At 71.9% G+C, this 17151-nt stretch overlaps 3 protein-coding genes across 4 annotated transcripts; 1 reads left to right on the top strand and 2 right to left on the bottom strand.

Moving 5' to 3' along the window:
• The first annotated feature begins 1434 nt into the window (after positions 1-1434).
• On the top strand, positions 1435-5213 carry LOC142076688 (interleukin-11-like). Its single transcript, XM_075139078.1, has 5 exons — positions 1435-1666; positions 2123-2304; positions 2509-2595; positions 3723-3881; positions 4851-5213. Exons 1-5 carry the CDS (start codon positions 1435-1437, stop codon positions 5013-5015), a joined length of 825 nt encoding a protein of 274 aa, XP_074995179.1. The 3' UTR covers positions 5016-5213.
• A 762-nt stretch (positions 5214-5975) lies between these two features.
• On the bottom strand, positions 5976-11338 carry LOC142076687 (sulfotransferase 2B1-like). Its single transcript, XM_075139077.1, has 6 exons — positions 11113-11338; positions 9823-10031; positions 9623-9749; positions 8810-8904; positions 7396-7576; positions 5976-6181 (listed from the first exon to the last, which is right to left on the bottom strand). The coding sequence occupies exons 1-6, from the start codon at positions 11243-11245 to the stop codon at positions 5976-5978; spliced, it is 951 nt and encodes a 316-aa protein (XP_074995178.1). The 5' UTR covers positions 11246-11338.
• A 1558-nt stretch (positions 11339-12896) lies between these two features.
• Positions 12897-15670, bottom strand: LOC142076703 (large ribosomal subunit protein eL18). 2 transcript variants are annotated; one of them, XM_075139106.1, is made up of 7 exons: positions 15561-15670; positions 15269-15355; positions 15065-15172; positions 14152-14250; positions 13932-14055; positions 13771-13840; positions 12897-12999 (listed from the first exon to the last, which is right to left on the bottom strand). In XM_075139106.1, exons 1-7 carry the CDS (start codon positions 15561-15563, stop codon positions 12924-12926), a joined length of 567 nt encoding a protein of 188 aa, XP_074995207.1. In that variant the 5' UTR covers positions 15564-15670; the 3' UTR covers positions 12897-12923. The 2 variants fall into 2 exon arrangements, with proteins under 2 accessions (XP_074995207.1, XP_074995208.1); XM_075139107.1 differs by lacking the exon at positions 14152-14250 and having other exon boundaries at positions 15561-15669.
• Between the last annotated feature and the right edge of the window lie 1481 nt (positions 15671-17151).

The following is a 17151-nucleotide window of genomic DNA, read 5'->3' as shown; positions in this document are numbered from 1 at the left end:
GAAGGAGGAGCGGGCGACCCCCGGGACACTGGGACCGGGCGGCTCGGTGCCTCCCTCGCCGCTTCTCCATCCCCCCCCACGGGGGGGCGGGGGGAGGAGAGGGGGGGGCTGTCCGCGGGCGGATCCCGCTCCCCCCACACCCCCCACACACACCCACCCCACGGCCGCGGCGGGACCGGGCGCGTCCATCCCCGCCGCCTCGGGGCGCGGGCAGCTGCCGCCGCGCCTCAAACCGCAAACGGCCCCGGCGCACCTGCCCGCCCGCGGCGGCCGCGCCTCCGTGGGGAAAGGGGGGGGTGGGTGTCGCGAGTGGGCGCGTGGACACGCGTGGTGACCGGCCGCAGAGGTGTGAAGGCGCGCGTGGCGGGGGGGGGGGGAAGGGGGTGTCCCGCAGGGAGACGCGCGGACGCAGCGTCACGCGTGGACGGAGGTGTGCGGGCTCGCACACACGCGCACAGACACCCCTCCCCACCCCCCAGCGTGCGGGTGGGCCCCCCACTCGCGGGGGCTCCCCAGGTGCCGCCCGCCCCTGACTCACCCCGCATCACTCTTTCCAGCCCGGGACCTCACAGGACGGCGCCGCCGCCGCCCCCCGCCCGCCGCCCCCCCACGGGACGGGACGGGACGGGACGGGCATCCCCCGCCCACGCTGCCCCGGGAACCCCAGCCCCGGGATCCCCAAATTCGGGGAGCACTGGGACCCCCCCAAGCCCCGGCATCCCCGGGAGCACCGGGAGGGAGCCCCGGGATCCCGCAGCCCACGCTGTCACGGGAGCCCCGGGATGCCCCAGTCCTGCGATCCCCAAATTTCGGGGGTCCCGGGATCCCCCAGCCCCGGTACCCTCGTCAGCCCCGGGATCCCCCATAGTTGGGACCAGCGGGATCCTCGAGTCCCGGGATCCCCCAGCCCCGGGATCCCCTATCCCTGGGAGCACCGGGATCCCCGGGATCCCCCAGCCCCGGTACCCTCGTTAGCCCCGGGATCCCCCATACTCGGGACCAGCGGGATCCTCGAGTCCCGGGATCCCCCAGGATTCCCAAACCTGGGAGCCCCGGGAGTCCCGGGAACCCCGACAATCCCGGGAGCAGCGGGATGCCCCAGTCCCGGGATCCCCGGCAGCTCCGTGTCCCGGGATCCCCAGTCCTGGCATTCCCAGAAGCCCCGGGATCCCCCGGCACCGGCAGCCCCGGGAGCACCGGGTCCTCCCAGCCCCGGGAGCACCGGCGATTCTGGGAGCAGCGGGATGCCCCAGCCCCGGGATCCCCAAATTCCGAGAGCCCCAGGATCCCCCATCCCCGGCAAACCCGGGAGCACCGGGAGCTCCGGAATCCCCAGCTCCGGGAGCACCTGGAGCCCCAGGATCCCAGCCCCGGCATCCCCGGGAGCACCGGGATCCCCCAGTCTCGGAAGCACCGGGATCCCCCAGTCCCGGCATGCCCGGTAGCCCTGAGATTCCCCAGCTCCGGAGCACCGGGATGCCCCAGTCCCGAGATCCCCCATCCCCGGGATCCCTCGGCCCCGCCATCCCCGGGAGCCCCGGGATCCCGCAGCACGGGCAGCCCCGGGATCCCTCAGCCCCGGGAACCCCGAGCCCCGGCAGCGCCGGGATCCCCATCCCCGACATCCCCGGGAGCGCCGGGATCCCCCATCCCCGGGAGCACCGGGGTACCCCAGTCCCGGGATCCTCCGGCCCCGCCATCCCCGGGATCCCCCAGCACCGGGAGCATCGGGAACCTCGGGATCTCCAGCCCCGGGAGCCCCGAACCCCGGGAGCCCCGGGATCCCTCATTCCCGGGATCCCCCGGCCCCGCCACCCCGGGAGCCCCGGGATCCCCCAGCACCGGGAACTCCGGGAGCCCTGGAACCCCCCAGCCCCGGGAACCCCAAACCCCGGGAGCGCCGGGATCTCCATCCCCGCCATCCCCGGGAGCACCGGGGTACCCCAGTCCCGGGATCCCCCGGCATCCCTCAGCACCGGGAGCACCGGGAACCTCGGGATCCCCAGCCCCGGGAGTCCCGAAGCCCGGGAGCCCCGGGATCCCCCAGCCCCGGGAGCCCCGGTGCGTCCCGCCCCCCGCCCCGGTGCCCCCACCCCACCCCACGCGTGCCTCTGTCCCGCAGGTGGGCTGTGGCGGGCGCTGCTGGCGCTGCTGGGGCTGTGGCCGGGGCTGTGGCCGGGGCCGTCCCCGGGGCTGGCGGCCGCCCCCCGCCTGCGCCCCCCGGACCCCCGCGCCGACCTCGACAGCGTCGTCAGCCTGGCCAAGGCCCTGCTCAGCGACACCAAGGCTTTCCTCGCGCTCCTCGTGGGTACCCACGCCACCCCACGCCACCCCACGGCATGCCCACCCCACGCTTAGCCTCATCCCACCCACCCCTGGCTCAGCCCCGGACTCCCCCCCCCCCCCAACTCCCCGCTCAGCCCCACAGCCTCCCCCCCCAACCCTTTCCCCGCCCACGCGTGGCGGGGGGTGGTCCCGCGTGGGGCTGAACCCACGTCTCGCCGGCAGAAGTCGCGGTTCCCGGCGGAGGGGGAGCACAAGCTGGACTCGCTGCCCGTCCTCTCCATGAGCGCCCTGGAGCTGGCCAACATCCAGGTAGGGGGGGACACGGACACGAGTGGGGGGGGGAGAAGTCGTGGGGGGGGGGGTTGGGGTGCTGCGGTCGTTGGGGTGCCCGTGGGTGTGGGGGTCACTGTGTCCGTGGGGTCTCCCTGGGTGTGGGAGTGGGGTCCCGTGGGTATAGGAGTGGGATCCCCGTGGGCGTGGGAGTGTGGACCTTGTGGGTGTGGGAGCAGGGTCCCTGTGGGTGTGGGAGCAGGGTCGCCCTGGGCTTGGGAGTGGGGGTCCCCGTGGGTGTGGGGTCTCTTTGAGTATGGGAGTGCCTTCCCCCTGTGTGGGAGCGGGTTCCCCGTGGGCGTGGGTTCCCCGTGGGTATGGGGTCCCCGTGGCTGTGGTAGTGTGTACCCCGTGAGTGTGGGTTCCCCGTGAGTGTGGGAGCATGTTCCCCGTGGGGTCCCCCCGGGTGTAGTATTGTGGATTCCCCGTGGGTGGGAGGGCATTCACAGTGGGGGCGGGCTCCCTGCAGGCGTGGGTATGGGGTTCCCGTGGGCGTGGGGTGTCCGCCCCCGGGGCATGGTAGCAGATTCCTCGTGGGAACAGGTTGCCCGTGGGTGGCAGCAGGTTCCTGCGGGTGGAAGCAGGTTCCCTGTGGGAGCAGATTCCCCGTGGGTGGGAGCGTGCTCCCCGTGGGCGTGGGTTCCCATGGGTGTAAGCGGGTTCCCCGTGGGTGGGAGCAGGTTCCCGTGGGTGGGAGCAGGTACCCTATGGGCACAGGTTCCCATGGGTGGGAGCGGGTTCCCGTGGGTGGGAGCAGGTTCCCCTGGGAGCAGGTTCCCCGTGGGAGCGGGTTCCCGTGGGTATGAACAGGTTCCCCGTGGGCGCGGGTTCCCGTGGGTGGGAGGGGGTTTCCCGCGGGAGCGGGTTCCCGTGGATGGAAGCAGGTTCCCCGTGGGCGCGGGTTCCCCGTGGGTGGGCGCGCGTTCCCCGTGGGCGCGGGTTCCCCGTGGGTGTGAGCGGGCTCCCCTTGACGCGGGTTCCCCGTGGGTGGGCGCGGGTTCCCGCGGGTGTGAGCGGGCTCCCCGTGGGCGCGGGTTCCCGTGGGCGGGCGCGGGCTCCCCGTGGGCGCGGGTCGCCCGCGGCCGTGGCTCTGACGCGCGGCGCAGGCGGCGGGGGCGCTGGCCCGGCTGAGCGGGGACCTGCAGCGGTACCAGCGGCACCTGGAGTGGCTGCGGCGGGCGGGGCCGGCGCTGCGGCCGCTGGAGCCCGAGCTGGGCGCGCTGCAGGCCCGGCTCGACCGCCTGCTCCGCCGCCTCGACCACCTGGTAGGCGGGGCCTGGGGGAGGCGGGGCCTGGGGGAGGCGGGGCCTGGGGCGGGGCCGGGGAGGGGCGGGGCCGGGGGCGAGGCTTGGGGTGCAGGCGCTGGGATGAAGGTGGTGGGGAAGAGGCGGGGCTTCGGCCGGGGGGGTGGGGTCTGCGTGATGGGGCGGGGCTTCTGGTGAGTGGGGTGGGTCCCTCGGGTGAAGCTGGTGGGGAAAGAGGCGGGGCTTCGGCGAGGGGGTGGGGCCTGGCTGGTGGGGCGGGACTTCTGCACTAGGCTACTGTTGCTATTGTAGGGGCGGGGCTTCTGCGATGAGGGGCGTGGCTTCTGCACTAGGATACTGTCTCTCTTGTAGGGGCGGGGCTTCTGCGATGAGGGGCGTGGCTTCTGCACTAGGGATACTGTCTCTCTTGTAGGGGCGGGGCTTCTGCGATGAGGGGCGGGGCCTGTCTTCTGGGGGCGTGGCTCACTCACCATACGTACCTGTCTGGGGGGGGGGGGGGCAGCTTCTGCACTTCAAGGCGGGGCATGTGCAAAGGGGGCGGGGCCCCCACACTGGGGGCGGGGCCTCTGCATTGGCACAGGACCTTGGCATTGGGGCCTCGGCATTGGGGCGGGGCCTCAGCATTGGGGACAGGACCTCAGCATTGGGGTGGGGCCTTGGCATTAGGGGCAGGGCCTTGGCATTGGGGGCGGGGCCTATGCATTGGGGCAGGGCCTCAGCATTGGGGGTGGGGCCTCAGCTTTGGGGCGGGGCCTATGCATTGGGGACCGGGCTTTGGGGCGGGGTCTCAGCATTGGGGATGGGCCCTTGCATTGGGGCGGGGCATCAACATCGGGGCGGGGCCTCAGCACCGGGGGCGGGGCCTAGCACGGGGTGGCCACACCCCTCACAAAGAGGCAGCCCTTCTAGACGCAGGGGGGGGAGCCAAAGGGGCGTGGCTCCCCCCAACACCTCTGCCCCGCCCCCCAGCTGTCCCGCCTGAGCCTGCCCCGCCCCAGCGCCCCCCAGCCGCCGCTGCCCGCCCCCGGCTCGCCCTGGGCGGCCGTGCAGGCCGGCCACGCCCTCTTCCACAGCCTCCACCTCTACCTGGACTGGGCCTCCCGCGCCCTCGTCCTGCTGCGCAACAAGCTGTGACCCCGCCGCGCCCCCTAATTTATTGTTATTTATTGGCCGCCTCCCACCGCCTTATTTTATTGTTAATTATTATTATTATTATTATTATTATTATTAATTCCCCCCCCGCCCGCTCCCGGGGAACCCCCGACGCTCAGGGACCCCTCCCCCCCGCGGGCCGCCCTAATTTATTGACTCGGGCCCCAGCTCGGCCCCTTTTTTTTTTTTTTATCTTGTTTGGGTTTTTTTTTTTTTTTTGGAAAGAGGAAAAAAAAAAAATCTGACCTGTTTTTTTGGAAAAAAAATGATAAAAAAAAAAAGAAAGTTTGAAGGTGACGCAGCGTCTGCACGGGGAGGGGAGGGGGCGGGGGGCGGGGATGCGGGCAGGGACGGAGGGGTGCGGGCAGGGATGCGGGCAGGGATGCGGGCAGGGAACGGGGAACAAGGGGGGGTGGGAGGAGGTGAGGGACGGGACGGTGGGGGGCAAGAGATGGGGGTGGGGGGGGCAAGAGATGGGGTTGGGGGCGGGAGGGGACGGGGGGACAAGGGGGGGCAGGAGGAGGTGGGGGGCAGGAGATGGGGGGACAAGGGGGGTGGGACTCACTGCCCCCCCCATCCCACTGCCCCCCCAAATCAATTGGGGGGGCCTTGGGGGGGGCTGGGACCCCCGGTGCTGGGGGTGGGGCGGGAGGACAGAGACTGTTAAAAACCAGTGGAATAAACCCAAAGGTATGATCTCGGGGGGGGGGGCAGGACCCCCCCAAAGCCCCCCAACAGAGCAGCTTTATTGAGACACCAACCATCACCCCCCCATCTCGGGGGGCCCGATCCTGTGGACCACCCCCCTCTAACCACTACAACCCCCGTGTTGGTGGGGCCCCCCCCGGCACTCAGGGGTCAGCGGGGGGCTGGGGGGAGGGGGTCAGGGTGGGGGGGTCAGGGTGGGGGGGGTCCTGGGGAGACCTGGGGGGGGTCTCCTCCTCAGGAGGGTGCTGGGGGTCCCGGGGGGGTCTCCTCCTCGGGGGGGTCCTGGGGGGTCCCGGGCAGGGGGCTGAGGGCAAGGGGGGGCTGCAGGGGGGGGTCCCAGGGGAAGGTGACCCCCAGGCCGGCCATGCGCTCCCGGTAGACCCGGTCGAAGCGGGCGCTCTGCTCCGGCGTCAGGTGGTTCTTCCAGTCCCCGGAGATCCCTGGGGGGGCACACGGGGCGATGACCCCCCGGACCCTCCCAGGGACCCCCTCGAACCCCCCCCAGCCCTGAGGACCCCCCAAGCCCTCCTGGGACCCCCCCAGAGCCCTTAGGAACCCCTAACCACCCCCCCAGGGACCCCACCTAGCCCTGAGGACCCCCCCGAGCCCCCAGAGACCCACATCCCCGTCCTCCTGTCCCCGTCCCCACGTCCCCATCCCTGGTCCCCCCGTCCCCATCCCCACGTCCCCACATCTCCATCCCTGTCCCCATGTCTGTCTGCACATCCCCATCCCCGTGTCCCCATCCCTGTCTCCACATCCCCCATGTCCCCCCATCCCCAAATCCCTATGTCCCCGTCCTCATGTCCCCACGTCCCCATCCCTGTCCCCATCCCTGTCCCCATATCCCCCATGTCCCCATCTCCATGTCCCCATCCCTGTCCCCACATCCCCATCCCCACGTCCCTGTCCTCATGTCCCTGTCCCTATGTCCGCATCCCCGTGTCCCCACATCCCCACGTCCCCATCCTCGTGTCCCCACGTCCCCAGCCCCACGTCCCCACCCCCATGTCCCCATGTGCCCATCCCTGTCCCCATGACTGTCCCCATGTCCCCGTCCCCACGTCCCCCGTCCCCATCCCCATGTCCCCATCCCCGTCCCCATGTCCCGTCCCCACGTCCCCACGTCCCCATCCCCATGTCCCCATCCCTGTCTCCACATCCCCCATGTCCCCCCATCCCCAAATCCCTATGTCCCCGTCCTCATGTCCCCACGTCCCCATCCCTGTCCCCATCCCTGTCCCCATATCCCCCATGTCCCCATCCCCACATCCCCATCCCTGTCCCCACATCCCCATCCCCATGTCCCTATCCTCATGTCCCCTGTCCCTATGTCCCCATCCCCGTGTCCCCACGTCCCCATCCTCGTGTCCCCACGTCCCCACCCCCACGTCCCCACGTCCCCACCCCCATGTCCCCATGTGCCCATCCCTGTCCCCATGACTGTCCCCATGTCCCCGTCCCCACCCCCATGTCCCCCCTGACCCCATCCCTGTCCCCATCCCTGTCCCCATGTCCCCGTCCCCTCGTCCCCACGTCCCCCCGTCCCCATCCCCATGTCCCCATCCCTGTCCCCATGTCCCCGTCCCCTCGTCCCCACATCCCCCCGACCCCATCCCCATGTCCCCCTGTCCCCCCGCCCCCCCGTCCCCACCCTTGCGCAGGAAGGGGCCGCGCCGCAGGTCGAGGATGAAGAGGGGGGAGAGGCTGAAGTTGCTCATGCGGTTGCGGCTCATGGCGGCGAAGGAGGCGTTGGCCACCACCGCGTCCAGCGCCCCCGCGCTCAGCCCCCGCCCCAGGAAGGCGCAGAGGCGCTCCACGCTGCCGCGCAGGTCCTGGGGACACGGGGACACCGGGGACGTGGGGACACCGGGGACACCGGGGGGACGGGGGGACATGGGGACACTGGGGACATGGGGGGACACCGGGACATGGGGGGACATGGGGACACCGGGGGACGTGGGGACATGGGGGGACATGGGGACACCAGGACATGGGGGGACATGGGGACACCGGGGACATGGGGGACACCGGGGACATGGGGGACACCGGGGACACTGGGACATGGGGGGACATGGGGACACCGGGGGATGTGGGGACACTGGGGACACGGGGACACCGGGGACATGGGGACACCGGGGACACCGGGGGACGGGGGGACATGGGGGAACATGGGGACACCGGGGACATGGGGGGAAACCGGGGACATGGGGGGACACCGGGGACACTGGGACATGGGGGGACATGGGGACACCGGGGGATGTGGGGACACTGGGGACAGGGGGACACCGGGGACATGGGGAGACATGGGGACACCGGGGACACTGGGGGATGGGGGGACACCGGGGACACCGGGGGACAGGGGGACATGGGGGAACATGGGAACACCGGGGACATGGGGGGACATGGGGACACCGGGGGATGTGGGGACACTGGGGACATGGGGACACCAGGGACATGGGGAACATGGGGACACCGGGGACATGGGGGGACACCGGGGACATGGGGGGACATGGGGACACCAGGACATGGGGGGACATGGGGACACCGGGGGATGTGGGGACACTGGGGACATGGGGACACCGGGGACATGGGGACACCAGGGACATGGGGGGACATGGGGACACCAGGGACATGGGGGGACACCGGGACATGGGGGGACATCAGGGGCACAGGGGGATGTGGGGACACCAGGGACATGGGGGACACAGGGGGACACCGGGGGACGCGGGGACACCAGGGACGTGGGGGACACAGGGACACTGGGGACATGGGGACACTGGGGGACATCGAGGGACATGGGGACACCAGGGATGTGGGGGACACGGGGGGGACATAGGGGACACCGGGGAACATCAGGGGTATGGGGGGACACTGGGGACGTGGGGGACACGGGGGGACACAGGGGGACACCAGGGACACTGGGGGACATGGAGGGGACACGGGGACACTGGGGATGTGGGGGCAGATGCTCCACGCTGCTGTGTAGGTGCTGCCAGGGGACACAGGGGGACGTGGGGACGCGGGGGGGGACACGGGGGGACACGGGGGGACACGGGGGGCCAGACCTGCTGCAGCTCCTCGTAGCTGATGCAGAAGAAGTTCTCGCGGCCGCGCAGCTCCAGCCACCCCCGGACGTGCTCGAACCAGGACCCGAAGGGCACTGGGGGGGGACGCACATGGGACCCGCAGCCCCCGCCCCAACCCCGGCCCCTCCAGGACCTCCGGAGACCCCCCCAAATCACTGACACCCCATAGCCCCCCATAGTGCCCCCCACAGCAGCCCCTAGAGCCCCCCAACACCAGTAGCCCCCCATAGCAGACCCCATAGCCCCATAGCCCCCCAATAGCCCCCCAATAGCCCCCCCATAGCAACCCCCACAGCCCCATAGCCCCCCAATAGCCCCCCATAGCAGCCCCCACAGCCCCATAGCAGCCCCATAGCCCCATAGCCCCCCAATAGCCCCCCATAGCAGCCCCCACAGCCCCATAGCCCCCCAATTACCCCCCTATAGCCCCCCATAGCAGCCCCCACAGCCCCATAGCCCCCCAATCGCCCCCCATAGCAGCCCCCACAGCCCCATAGCCCCCCAATAGCCCCCCATAGCAGCCCCCACAGCCCCATAGCCCCCCAATTACCCCCCTATAGCCCCCCCATAGCAGCCCCCACAGCCCCATTGACACCCCATAGCCCCCCCATAGCAGCCCCCCCATTGACGCCCCATAACCCCCCCATAGTGCCCCCCATATCAACCCCCACAGCCCCCCCCCCCTCACACCCCATAGCCCCCCCCCCATTCCCCCCTCCAGCAGCCCGTGGACCCTCTACACCAGCCCCATCACCCCCGTCCCCCCCAAATCCCCCCCCAGCCCCCCCGCACCGTCTCCCTCCAGGAACTTCTCCAGAAACTGCTCCAAGCTCCCGGGATCCTTGTAGGGTCGGAAAATCCGGGCAAAGTGGTAGAGGGAAACCAGGACGTCCTTAGGGTTCCTCACCGTGTAGATGACCTGGGGGGGGGACACACAACTCTAGGTCCTACGGGTGGGGGACACCCCCCCCCGCACCCCCATCCCCTCCAACCTTGGCCTTGGAGGTGAAGAACGCCTTGGGGAAGAGCTGGATGGGGAGGTGGGAGCTGATGAGCCGGGGGCGGGGGTTTCCCCGCGCCCGCCGTAGTCCCAGCACCGTCTCCAACCAGGGACCCCGATCCCAGTTGGGCACCGACCGGCACCAGCGAGGGTCCCCGTCGCTGCGGATCAGGCTCAGGATCTCCAGCATCCACACCGTGCCTGGGGAGGGGGATCCGCTGGGGGTCCCTAGGGGCCCTTTGGGGCCCCGAGGCCCCTTCGGGGTCCCTGAGGTTCCTTTGAGGGGTCCCTGAGGTCCCTTCGGGGTCCCTGAGGTTCCTTTGAGGGTCCTTGAGGTCCCTTGGAAGTCTCTAAGGTCCCTTCGGGGTCCCTGAGGTTTTTTTGAGGGGTCCTTGAGGGGTCCCTGAGATCCCTTGGGGGTCCCTGAGGTCCTTGAGGGGTCCCTGAGGTCCCTTGGGGAGCTCCTGGGGTCCCGTTAGGGTCCCTGAGGTCCCTTGGGGGTCTCTGAGGTCTTTGGGGAGCTCCTGGGGTCCTTTAGGGTTTCCTTTGGGGTCCCTGAGGTTCCTTTGAGGGGTCCTTGAGGGGTCCCTGAGGTCCCTTGGGGGTCCCTGAGGTCCTTGAGGGGTCCCTGAGGTCACTTGGGGAGCTCCTGGGGTCCCGTTAGGGTCCCTGAGGTCCCTTGGGGGGTCTCTGAGGTCTTTGGGGAGTCCCTGGGGTCCCTTTAGGATTCCCTTTGGGGTCCTCGAGGCCCCTTTGGGGTCCCTGAGATCCCTTGGGGAGTCCCCAAGGCCCTTTGGGGGTCCTGAGGTTCCTTTGAGGGGTCCCTGAGGTCCTTGAGGGGTTCCTGAGGTCCTTTGGGGGTCCCTGAGGTCCCTTGGGGGTCCCTGAGGTCCCTTGGGGGGTCCTTTGGGGAGCTCCTGGGGTCCCCTTGGGGTCCCTAAAGACCACTGGAGGGGTCCCTGGCGTCCCTTTGGGGTCCCTAAGGTGCTCTGGGGGGGTCCACTGGGGGGGTCCCTGGGGTCCCTTTGTGGTACCAGTGCTCTTTTGGGGAGCCCCTGCAATCACTTGGATCCCTTGGGGGGGGGGGTCCCTGAGTCCCCCCGGGGCACTCCTGGGGTCCACCCCCCCCCCCCCGCCCTTGGGGGCCCCCCAGGTTCCCCCCCCTCCTTGGGACCCTCCTGTGTGTCCCCCCCCACCCCTTGGGGCCCCCCCCACCCCTTGGGGCCCTCCTGGGTGCCCCCCCACCCCTTGCCCCCCCCAGGGCCCCCCCCCGGCCCCCTACCCGATTTCTGGTAGGTGACGTTGAAGACGTCGTCGTCCTCCACCGGGAAGTCGCGGGCGGCCTCGAGCCCCCGGGGGGAGTAGAGGAGCCCCGGGAAGGTGACCCCCCCGTGCTGGAAGTACCCCCGCGACATGGCCGGGGGGGGGGGGGGCCCACGCGGGACCGGGACCTGCGTGGGCGGGGGGGCGGTGGGACAACACGCAGGGAGGGATCGCAGAGGGAGGGAGCGGAGCGACGGGACCGGCCCTGGAGCCGCCTCCAGCCCCCCCCTCCCCCCCCCCCCCACGCGGGTCCCGGGGGCCCCACGCGGTGCCGCGGCAACGGGGGAGGGGGATGACGCCTGGTCCCACGGGTGGGCCCGGCCCGGCGCCAGGCAACAGCGTGCGGGGGGGGTGGGGGACACGGACACGGGGCCGCCCTGAGCCCCACGGGTGCCCCCCCAGACCCCCCCCACGGCCAACCCACGCCGGGGGTGGGGGGGGGCGTCTCGGTCCTGCGGGGCTCCCCCCACGCGGCAGCTGGTTTCCCCCACGCGGCAGCTGCCCCCCCCCACCCCCCGCATCCCCTCACTCCCCCCACGCCGGGCCGCGGTCCCCCGTGGACAGAGCCCCCCCGGTGTCCCCCACCCCCCCGTACCTGGCAGCGCCGCACGGAGCCGCCGCGATCGCACCGAGCCGTGGCGGGCGGGGCCCCGCGTCCCCCCCCCCCCCACCCGTGGGGCAGCACCGCCCTGCCCCGCCCCCGCCACCCGTGGGGCGGCACCTCCCCCACCCCACCCCACCCCACCCGTGGGGCGGCACCGCCGCTGCCCCGCCTTGCGCAACACCCCCCCGACCGGTTCCCCCCCCACCCCACGGAGCTCCCGACCCGCCCCCCCGCGGACACGGACCCGCGTGGGGGATGTGACCCCCCCCCCCCCCCCACTCGTGACGGGTCGGGGATCCCCCAGGGGCTCAAGGGGGTGAACTGGGGGGTGCCTGTATTGGGGGGTGCGGGGGACAAGCTCCCCCCACTGTGGGGTGACAACAAATTGGGGGGGGGCTACAGGACACTTGGGTCCACGGGGGGGTGGGGGGTGAAGGGGGATCCCAGGGGGGGCCCCCAAGGACAGGCAGGGGCCTGGGGGGGCTTGGGGGGGTCCCCAAGAACAGGCAGGAGGTGGGGGGGGTCCCCAAGGACAGGCAGGGCCCGGGGGGGGGGTCCCCAAGGACAGGCAGGGCCTGGGGGGGGGGGTCCCCAAGGACAGGCAGGAGGTGGGGGGGGTCCCCAAGGACAGGCAGGGCCCGGGGGGGGCCGGGGGGGGTCCCCAAGGACAGGCAGGAGGTGGGGGGGTCCCCAAAGACAGGCAGGGCCCGGGGGGGGTCCCCAAGGACAGGCAGGAGGTGGGGGGGGTCCCCAAGGACAGGCAGGGCCCGGGGGGGGGGTCCCCAAGGACAGGCAGGGCCCGGGGGGGGGGGGTCCCCAAGGACAGGCAGGAGGTGGGGGGGGTCCCCAAAGACAGGCAGGGCCCGGGGGGGGTCCCCAAGGACAGGCAGGAGGTGGGGGGGGTCCCCAAGGACAGGCAGGAGGTGGGGGGGGTCCCCAAGGACAGGCAGGGCCCGGGGGGGGGTCCCCAAAGACAGGCAGGGCCCGGGGGGGGTCCCCAAGGACAGGCAGGAGGTGGGGGGGGTCCCCAAGGACAGGCAGGAGGTGGGGGGGGTCCCCAAGGACAGGCAGGGCCCGGGGGGGGTCCCCAAGGACAGGCAGGGCCCGGGGGGGGGTCCCCAAGGACAGGCAGGGCCCGGGGGGGGGCACAGCGCTTTATTGGGGTCTCAGTTCTTGTAGCCCCGGCCCGCCCGGCGCCCGCGCGCCCGCTCGAACTTCCGCCCCTTGGAGCGCACGTAGGGCCTGGGGGGGGAGAGGGGGGGTCAGGGGGGACGCCGGTGTCCGGGACAGCCCCGTGACCCCCCCAGCACCCAGCGACCCCCCCTCACCCAGCCCCCACTTCCCCAGGAATCCCATCACCCACCAGACCCCCGCTGGGACCCCAGCACCCACAGCCCCCCCCCTTAGAGACCCCCCAAGCCCCCCCTCCGGGACCCCAACACCTTGGTGCCCCCCCATCACCCCAAAATGACCCAGGCATTCAGGCCCCCCACACCAACACCCCACAAAAACCCCAATATCTGACCCCCCCTCCCCAGCAAAGGGACCCCAACAACCAGTCCCTGCTCCCCCCCAAAAAAAGCCCCCCCAATATCCAGACCCCCCCAAAACAGACCCCAGCATCCAGTTCCCACTCCCCACCCCCAAAAGAGCCCCCCAACACCCAGACCCCCCCAAAAAGGGGACCCAGCATCCACACCCCGCTCCCCACCCCCAAAACAGCCCCCTCCATTCACACCCCCCAAAAGGAACCCCAAAATCCACACCCTACCCCCAAAAGAACGCCCCCAACATCCAGACCCCCCCAAAAAGAGACCCCAACATCCAATCCCTGTTCCCCCCCCCAAAAAAAGCCCCCTCAGCATCCAGACCCCCCCAAAAAGGGACGCCAACATCCAGACCCCACTCCCCACCCCCAAAAGAGCCCCCCCAACACCCAGGCCCCCCCAAAAAGGGACCCCAACACCCAAACACCCCCCTCCCCCCCCCCCCCAAAAAGGGCCCCCCACTCACTTGGTGTGGCTGTGGGGGGTCCCGGGCGCCTTCCCAAAGTGCCGATAAACCTCCCGAGCCTTTCGGGGTCCTGAGTGGGGGGACACAGGCAGACACAAAGGGGGTCACCCCACGGGTCTGGGGGGGTCCCGGGGGGTCCCCAGGGGTGTGGGGGCACTCACCGGAGAGCAGGACGGTGCCCTTGCCCTTGGGGGAGGCCATGGCCAGCTGGTCGAAGGTCAGGATGGTGCCCCCCGCCCGCAGGATGCGGGTGCGAGCCCCCCGCGTCACCCGCAGGGCGCAGAGCTGGGGAACGAAAAACACGGGTGGGGTGAGCACCAGCCCCCCCCCTTCTCTGCCGCAGGACCCCCCGCCCCCCATGCACCCCGGGACCCCCCCGACCTTCAGCTTGGGGACGTCCTGGATGCGGATGTCGTCGGTGACGGTGCCCACCACCACGGCCGTCTTGTCCTCCCGCCCCGGCCGCTTCATCATCCGGATCTGGGGGGGGGGAAATGGGGTGCTGGGGGGGGGCAGGGGTCCGGCTGCACCCCCCAGGGGTCCGGGGTACCCCCAGACACCCCCCCGAGGCACCCAGGGGTCCGGGGGTCTCGCCGGACGCGCCCCCCCATGGCACCCAGGGGTCCGGCTGCACCCCCAAGAGGCACCCAAGGGTCCTGGGGTCCCCGCCGACACCCCCCCATTGCACCCAGGGGTCCGGCTGCGCCCCCCAACACCCCTCCCGAGGCACCCAGGGGTCCGGGGGTCCCCCAACACCTCCCCCATGGCACCCAGGGGTCCCGGGGTCCCCCAACACCTCCCCCATGGCACCCAGGGGTCCGGGGGTCTCGCCGGACGCGCCCCCCCATGACACCCAGGGGTCCGGGGGTCTCCCCTGACACCTCCCCAGAGGTCCAGCTGCGCCCCCCAACCCCTCCCCCCGGGGGTCCTAGAGGATTTTGGGTGCAGACAGCGTTATTTTGGGGTCCCTGCCTGCAGGGCGGAGGGGTTTGGGGGTCCCTCGCCCTCCCCGGGCGCAGAGCGGCGGCGTTAGGGGGAGACACAGGGACAGAGAGAACCCCCCCGAGGCACCCAGGGGTCCGGGGGTCCCCCCCGACACCGCCCCCCGTAGCACCCAAGAGTCCGGAGGGTCTGGCTGCACCCCCCAACACCCCCCCCCGGGGGTCCCAGACCTCACTAGAAATAATTTTGGGTGCAAACAGCGTCTTTTTGGGGTCCCTCGCCCCCCCGGGGCGCAGAGCAGCGGCGTTTGCGGGGGGACGCAGGGACGGAAAGACCCCCCCCGGGCACTCACCATGCGGGAGAGGGAGAGGGGCGGCCGGTTGGTCCGGCTCATGAAGAGCCGCTTCAGAATCACCTTGTTAAAGGCCGAGTTCGTCCGCCGGGCCAGGAACCGGTAGAGCTACGGGAGGGGGGAGAACACCGGGACCGGGTGGGGGGTCAGCACCGGCGGGAGAGCGCCGCTACCCCGGCCGCCCCCCCGCTCCCCGCGGCCCACCTTGACGAGGAGCCGCAGGTAGATGTCCTGGCTCTTGGGCTCCCGGCGCCGGACTTTCCGGTCCCGGTTATGGCGGATATCGATACCCTGAGGGGGAAGCGGAGGGGGGTCAGGCCGCCGTTAGGCCTCAGCGGGAACCATCGGGCACCGGCATCGCCGCAGCGCCCCATCGCCACCGCCATCACGACCCCCAGGCTCCCTCCAGCCTCCCCCGGCAGCGGCGGCACCGGCCCGGTCCCCCCCGGTGGCGGATGGCGGCGGATGCGCGTCTCCCCCCCCAGCGCGGACCCACCATGGCGGCAGCGGCCGATGGAGGGAGAGGAAGGAGCGCGCCCCGCGCGGGGGGTTATGGGAGAGAGGCGACCACTTCCGCCCGGCGGCCGGAAGTGAGAGTGCGGGGCCGCTCTGCGCGGCGCCGCTCGTTGGTGCGGGAGGACTGCAGCGTCTAATGGGAAGGCGGCGGTGAGCATAGAGACGGAGTTGGTGGACAGAGAGTCAGCGCTGCGGAGGACTTTGGCGTTTAATTAGCGTTGTTAATTGGGTTGTAAGGCGGGCAGGCAGCGGGAGGGATAGCGGCGGGAGCCCGCCGCTGTTCTGGCGTGCACCGCGACCCCGCCGACCGCGCCCGGCCCCGCCGCCCCGGGGCTTTTCTTTGAAAACCGGGCCCTGCCCTCAGCCAAGATGGCCGCCGCGGCCTCGCCCCCCAGGCGACCGTTGCCATGGCTCTGCCGCTCCTATTGGCTGAAGCGGCGGCCCCGCCCTCCGCGCCCCCAAGATGGCGGCCGTGCCCCCGCCTGACCCGTAGCGCCCTCAAGAAAGATGGCGCCTCCCCAGCGTCACCGCCCGTTGCTCCCCACAGCGGCGCCGCCCTCAACCAACATGCCGGGGCGCGACGGGGGCGGGGCGAACGCGGCGACGCGCTTCCATTGGCTGTCGGCGGGGGGCTCGGCGCCGTACGATTGGTGGGACGGCCGGGAGGCGGGGAGCGCTTCCGGGGTGGAGGGCAAAGCGGCCGGAGGGGAGAGAGGGCGACAACGGGACCGGCGCCCGGGGGGGGGGACGCGGGCCCGGGGGGGCCGCCCCGGGGCCCTCCCCGATACGGGGGGCCCATGACAGGGTGGGAGCACTGCGGGGGGGCGGTTATAACGGTCTGGGGGGGGTGACAACGGCCCCGGGGGGCAGCACCGGCCGTGGGCGGGGGGCAGTACCGGCGGGGGGGGGGGCAATACCGGCCCTGGGGGGGGCAACCGCCCCTTGGGGGGGGGAACAGCCCCCGGGGGGGTAATACCGGCCCTGGGAGGGGGAAATACCCACCCGGGGGGGTAATACCGGCCCTGGGGGTAGCAACGGCCCCGGGGGGGGGCACTCCCAGCCCGTGGGGCTCGCCCCCCCCCCCCGCAGCTCCGCCGCCTCCGGTCTCGCCCCGCCCCCCCCCCGTCCCGCCCCCCCCTTTTTCCCCCGCCCCCCCCCCGATGGGTGTCGGGCGAGGAGAACGGGACGGGCACCCTGCGCAGGTGGGGGGGGCACCGGGGGACGGGGGGGGCAGTGGGACGGGGGGGCACCGGGGGACGTGGGGGGCACCGGGTGTGTGTCCCTCCCCCCCTCCCCGTTCCCAACCCCCCCCCCCGTCTCCCCTCCCCAGGCCCTGGCCGAGCCGCCCCCCCCCGCCCCGATGAACGAGGAGCCGTTGCTGGAGGGGGATTTTGGGGGTCCCCCGGGTGCGGGGGGGGGACCCCGTTTTCATCTCCGCTTGACCCGGCTGGAGCTGCAGATCCTGGGGGGACCCCCGGGAGGGGGTTCAGCGGGGGGGGGGACGCTGCGCCTGGCCGACGTGGTGGGCTGCCACACGCTGCGCGCCCCCTCCCTGCCCGCCGCCGCCTTCT

This window comes from Calonectris borealis, unplaced genomic scaffold (genome assembly GCF_964195595.1).
Source record: "Calonectris borealis unplaced genomic scaffold, bCalBor7.hap1.2 HAP1_SCAFFOLD_93, whole genome shotgun sequence".
Classification (NCBI taxonomy): Eukaryota; Metazoa; Chordata; class Aves; order Procellariiformes; family Procellariidae; genus Calonectris; species Calonectris borealis.
The sequence above is the reverse complement of the archived record's forward strand: the minus strand, read 5'-3'. Positions and strand labels throughout refer to the sequence as shown.